General features: G+C 51.3%; 1 protein-coding gene across 1 annotated transcript in view; it reads left to right on the forward strand.

The window, feature by feature from the left end:
• The window catches only part of LOC122394578 (gamma-aminobutyric acid receptor subunit beta-like), a 30,307-nt gene extending 24,296 nt beyond the window's left edge, over nt 1-6,011 (forward strand). The window contains exons 8-11 of the mRNA XM_043391570.1: nt 1,696-1,847; nt 2,594-2,710; nt 3,065-3,170; nt 3,887-6,011. Coding sequence (XP_043247505.1) covers nt 1,696-1,847; nt 2,594-2,710; nt 3,065-3,170; nt 3,887-4,065 — 554 coding nt within the window. The 3' untranslated portion in view covers nt 4,066-6,011. The remainder of the gene's footprint in view (nt 1-1,695; nt 1,848-2,593; nt 2,711-3,064; nt 3,171-3,886) is intronic.
• The last annotated feature ends 462 nt before the right edge of the window (nt 6,012-6,473 follow it).

Genomic DNA, 6,473 nt, shown 5'->3' on the forward strand with positions numbered 1-6,473 from the left:
AAAGCAGTAGAAGCAGTTGCCCTTTGAAAAGCCTCGAAGTTTGCAGCAGTTCATAAGTTAGTACATCTCAAGCCACTCAGTATCGGAGTATATGACCCATGCTGATGTGATGTAGCTGGATATATATTTTACAGCTGTCACGGCAGCCATGTAGCTCAACACAGCGGGCTACTATTAAAAGAGTTATGTGCCGATTGTTGTTGAACGTAATCATGTCACGATATGGCCAGGCAACTTCGTCACCGCCCCAAGTGCCTGCTGTCGGTTGACGTGGTACACGACGGGGTTCCTATGGCGCTGCCACTAACAGACATATTTCGGATGTTCACAAACCTTTTATGAAAGTTAGAAGAGTCGGTTTAGAAAAAAAAGTAAATTGTTTTTGATACTATTTTTAGCTATTTGTTGGCTGCTATTGAAAAATGTTTGTCTCGAATGATTAAGATTGCCCAAGCGCTTGATAATTGTCTGTACATGATCGACTATAATAGTGACACTGTTTTTCCTCCCTTCTAATTGATTTTTGGTTGTAACATTCTTGTAACAAAGAAGGCAGGCGCATTGGGAGTTCTGGTCATATTCTACATGCTAATGGACTAGGATATATGTAAAGACTAGCCACCTCTTTAATCCTAAGCCCTTCTGAAGATAAATATATGAGCTAATTTCAAGCTTCGCTGGCAAGGACAAGTCCTGATTACGAAGAGTTATTTGATAGGAATATCTGCATGGATAAATTAGATTATAATCGACGGCATGAGACATCAATAACGCAGTTAAAGCTGCACCAGTGGTCTTATCCTCGCACTTAATCAATGCTCTGATTCATGACCCAGTTTATTAGTCAAATTAGTCAAATTACTTATCAATCAAACTTTGGGGCTTTAATAAGAACAGTTGGCATATCTTTCATTTCATGTCGATGTTACTTTACCGCACGTAAGTGAGAATAGCTTCTTAACCCTAATTTGTCCTAAACCGAGCGCAAACAAGGCTCTGTAATTGCTCTCACCAAATAATGGTATGTACAGAAACGTGTTAGGATATTAGTCAGACCACGAAAAGATGCGTCTGTGTTTTCTAAATGTGTCGCATTGACTGTTCGTAACGTGTGCATTGCGCAGTGCGCTCCATATGAAAGCTCGGCACACAATGTTTGGTCCGTATATTTATCATTCGGAAACTCCCCAATGCCCAGGCGGCTTATCCAATTCTCATCTGCTCAGGACGGAGCGGCCCTCGTTTGATCCCCGGTGTTGGTGCTCCAAAAACCCACTCAGCCACTTCAGGCCCTGTCCAATCGGCGCCGCTAGCCGCGGATTTCGGTTTTCCGTCTGGCGGCCGCCAATTTCACGCCGACTGACGGCGTTGACCCGCCGATCAGAGACCTTCCTGTGAACTGAGGAGTTTTTTGACGATCCTCCCCGGCACTGAGGCGTTTTTCGCCGAGCCTTTCCCGCTCTGAGGCGTTTCTTGAGGACCCTCCTCGGCATAGACTCACCGACCGCGAGACTTTTCAACGCTGGCCTACCTATGGAGGGTCCTCTCCATCCCCGACCCGTCTATCGAGCCCCTCTCCACCCTGATCCGTCGACCGGTGATGACCTTTGACCCTGGTCTGTCAATCAAGGTTCTGACCCGTCTATCGAGCCCCTCTCCGACACTGACTTACCCTGGTGTCGTTTCTGCCGTCAGAGTACGCCTACGTGGGCTACATTGCCAAGAGGATCGGCATGCGGCGCACGCGACTGATGGCCATCCAGAAAATGGCCATCGAGAAGATGCAGCGGGACGTTCGTGACCACACAGCCATGGTCATGGCCGACGAGCACACGTCCAAATCTGCTGTGAGTCATACTGCGCTGGTGGAGACTGAGGCTAGAGCTCAGGGTGTGCGGGTGCTGGGGATGGACTGGATTGACAGACGAGGCTGGAATTATGGCTGGAATGAAACAATGAACAGCATAGAGATGTCGCAGCTGGAAAGCTGGCAGTTAATTACAATAATCCCGGAACATAAAGAGTACACCTTTACAAAAAGATCAATAGGCTTCACCAAAATGAGCACCATTTCCTGCTTTCGTTATACGTATAGGCATCTACTGCCAAGAGTATTAGGTCTACGATAGATTTCGGTCTCAGCTGGCATTTGGTCGCCTGGTTGGTGAGATGCTACCGGTTCGTGACGGGCGCAGAGGGCGCTGTGGGCTCGGAAGGACAGCTCCGGTGGCGCTATCGGCGGCCTGAGAGGACACAGAGCCGGCGGCACTGGAGAGATACTAGGCTGCAGATGTCGCTGCTCACTGCAGCCAGGGTAGCTGAGACACTGCGGGACATCTTTGACCCACGACTCACGCATATCAGACATTGCGTTCCATCGAGTGCCGATTATATGTGAAACTTTGTGACTTAAGCGCTGTTCTGCGGACGTTATGATCAGCCTGTCCTGGCTGTTTCTAAGCTCGGTCGGGCTGTGTCTAATGTCTGTGTTCGGCCCGTGCGGTGTATGGAATAATGTAAAGCTGCATGTCTTGTGTGTTATTGAGTTGTGTTATTGAGCGTTGCTGTGACCCGTGCCGCCTGTGCCGCGCAGATGAGCACATTGCGGCGGGGCCACTCGGGTCACGGCGCCCACCACGGCGGCCACGGCACTCACTCGTACCAATGCGGCCCGCAGCCCTGCGCCGACCATCGAGAGGCGCATACCTGCGTAAGTATCTCGAACACACACCGGAGCTCAGCTTATCGCAACGAACTCACGCCTCAGCTTGATCTAGGGGGGGGGGGCTCGGCGCGAAATCCACTGGATGTTCGTGTAATCCCTGACCTATATATCATATATGAATAGATATTGAGCCGCAGGAAATTGAATTATTAAATCTTAACTTCGCTTCATAGTTTCTAGGCCACGATCTCCCGGTGTTGAAGTTTGTGATGAGGGTGCAATAAAAACTGTGGTTAACCTTCAATAGTGATATCAATTAAAAAGTTTCAGGGTATCCTAATATAAGCGCAGATGATTATAAAGTTACAATGTTTACGAGTTTGTCCGTCTGTCCCACAGGAGGTGAGGTTCAAGGTCCACGATCCGAAGGCCCACTCGAAGGGCTGCATTCTGGAGAACACCATAAACGGCGGCAGGCATGACGAGGAGTCGGCCAACATGGCGTGTGAGTTCCCGGCGGGCGGCGGCGAGACGTTATGCAGTCACTACAAGTGTGATACGTCTACAGATCCTTTTGGTCTTAGTCCCGACTGATGATGACACGGACGTCGCCACTAAACATACATTGCAGTCAGGGCAGTAGCTTAACATGGCATGAGATGAAAACAACAGCAAACAAAAATAATATGGAAGAAACACTACGCCGTAACGCCGAGTTAATAAATATACAAAAGGAGGGAGATCTCATGGCTTCTGACCGTATAAGGTTTGATATCAATCTGCGCCTGTCTCGCCGCGCCTGCGCCGAACTCTGGCGCTCGCGTTCCGCCGCGGCGACTGGTCGTCTCCTCAATCACGGCGCATTGATATGGTAATCCGATTTGTGCCGGCGCTGACTGGCGCTCCGTACAGGCCGGGTAATTAGTGCTGGTCCCGTGACCGAGCGGTCCTCTCCGGCGGGACTGAGAGTCGCGGGACCATCCCCGTCGGGCGGGTGGCCCGGAACTGACAGTCGAGGGACCAGCCCCCTCCTCGCCTCACCGAGAACGACAGTCACGGCCTTTCGACCGAACAGTTCTCCTTAGACCAGCGATTGGACAGTAGTTTACCCCCCCCCCCACCCTCCCAGTGCTGTACTTGATTACTTGTCTCTATGTATGAGCAATGATCATTGATCAGGTATGGTTTTCGTATACTGAATTGTATCGTCTCTTTTCACAGCGCTGTTGAAGAGCAAGAAAGTCAACAAGCTGTTGGGCTGCAGTCCCTCGGATGTGGACAAATACTCGAGGATCGTGTTCCCCGTGACGTTCATCTGCTTCAACCTCATGTACTGGATCATCTACCTGCACGTCAGCGACAAGGTGGCTGAGGGCCTGGTGCCGTTTGTGAAGAAGTAGGTACACCGTAGCGCCGGTCCCCCGCCGCCGCCGCTCACCATCCGCGGCCGGGCCGGCGTCGGCAGCGCGGCGTTTTTATAAGTATTTTTGTATGGAGCCACTGTATTCGGCGCGTGTTGAGTATACAGAGGCGATGGTGTGGCAGCAGCACCAGACCCCTGGGTGGAGCGGTGGCAGACATTTCGGCACAGCCTCGGTTAGTGGGGTAGGCTGGAGGGGATGTCTGAAAGGATGGTGACCCTTTGATGGGGTATCTGGGGGTCTAACGGGGTAGTGATACTGGGGTCCCGTTTTACCGGTATGGTGGGGGGGGGACGGGTCGTGATATGAACTTTCCCCGCTGGAATAGGACAAATGGGACATGGAGCACCGTGTAATTATACGTTAGCAGTGTTTGATGAATGTCATGGCTCGGGGAACGGCGCTGACAGGCGATATTTCACTGCAACCGGGGCATAACAAGGCACATGGTTCACAACATGCAACCTGTTCATTAATTGTTCAACGTTCATGCATTCAAATTTTCGTTTTATTCGTTCTGTTCTTGGCGGCGGTGTTCTATAGAACAACTAACTGTTCATTTGAGGCCAGTTTAACTTAGGAAATATCGCCAGCTGTGTTTTTTCAGGCTAATGAAACAATACACTTTCAGACACTTTCTAACAGGTATAACAATGCAGTTAAGGTTCCCTTTGGGATGGGAAGCATCATCATCCCACTCACTCGCTTGTTCTAAAGGGCTCGCAGTGAACGTGGGAGCACTGCTACATAAAATGGAACAGGCAGTCGAAGATATGGGAGTGGGGAGTGGGGAGGGTATGCACCTGTGGGGGAGGGGACACATGTGAGGGGAGCACCTGAGGGGGTGGGTGGTCTGCATCAAACAGGCGAGCGTACACAATCGTCTCGCCGAAGGACTGATGAAATCACGATGGACTGGAGTGGTGACTGAGTCTCACCGCTGCGTGAAACTGTAGAGCGCTGTGTGCACCATCGCTGCTATTACTGCATCCAATGTCGCCGACGCCTTGCGACTGCTCCTCGGGTTCCAGCGCCGAACTCTGCTCAACCGAGCCGGACAATCCTAGTGGCGCGGCGCTCACCTGCGCGAGTGGGGCGGCCCGCGCGGCGGCCGCCCGGACTAGCCCGGCGTCACGCCATCCTTCTTTTCTAACATACCTACTTACCTTCGTGCGAACTCGGCCCCGCGAACTGTGTACATTGTGAGATCACCGGTGTACGCTCTGCATTTGCGTGACCCTCGGCACCAGCGCTGCGACCATGTCACTGTCAGGCCCACTCCCCGAAATGGATGAGTCCATTCACGAATTTGCTCAAAGAAAGGTGGTGTGGGGTCTGAGATGCGAGAGCCGTTTAGCGGTTGGAGTGCTCGCTGCATAGGCGACGGTTTGTGCCAGCAATAAGATGGCCCCTTACCCTATTCTCACTCACCTCGTTCTCAGTTTGTGTTGGGTGCCGTTTCGCTGTCGGGCAATGCTGAGCTGCTAAGCGCGCTGAGAGTGATATATCTGTTTTTCATACTGCAGCTGTCTCGGATCTGTAGGCAGACGCTGGTGGCACAGCACAGCTTATAAGGCCGCTGACTGGCTGCCGGAGGTGTATTGTGTGAACGGGTCTGGCTGGGGCGTGCGAGAGAATCACTGACTTTGGTACGAGCTTGGCGCTAGATACAGTTAGAACTGCCTGCTTAGCGTGCACCAAAGGAGTGGAAAAGTTGCAGAGCATGCACTATATGCAAATGGCTTCAACATGCTGCATTTGCTGCTATCGAGGCGTTGAATAAATTAGAGATAAGACATATGGGAAACTGTGTTTTATTTCTGGTTTGTCTGGTTTTTATTTGCATGTATTTGGACAAGCTGGAGATAAGTATGAACAAATGGCCCGGTCGATCAGTTTCTCGCAATACACTAATACCCACCAACAAGGAACTCTGATTTGGTTGGCTTGCAGTGGCGATGTGTCACTTCCCGATACAGGTAGCTGGGGAATAATACGGCTACACCTGCCGAAAGAGCACCCAAGAGGCATCAAAACTCGGAGGGAGAGAGAGAGAGAGAGAGAGAGAGAGAGAGAGAGAGGGGGGGGAGGGAGGCCGGCCAGACAATGGCCCGGGTACGGACCGATTCCTATGATCAGTGTTATCCATTGGGCTGTATCCCTATGACCACCGTTATCCATTGGAGTGATGGCCGCGGCTCCACTGACCACGGACGATGGCTGGTGATGGATGACGCCGCACTCAGCATTGGGTATGATAGGCTGCCACTGCCGCACCCGAAACCGGCGGGTGTAACAAGTGAGAGATAAATGTGAGATAGTTGCGTACTAAAGTAATTGGAGAAGCTCTAATATCCTTTTTTGTGTTGGTGGGTATCATCACATCC

The sequence above is a fragment of the Amphibalanus amphitrite genome, unplaced genomic scaffold (assembly GCF_019059575.1).
Source record: "Amphibalanus amphitrite isolate SeventyFive unplaced genomic scaffold, NRLGWU_Aamphi_draft 000025F_arrow, whole genome shotgun sequence".
Classification (NCBI taxonomy): Eukaryota; Metazoa; Arthropoda; class Thecostraca; order Balanomorpha; family Balanidae; genus Amphibalanus; species Amphibalanus amphitrite.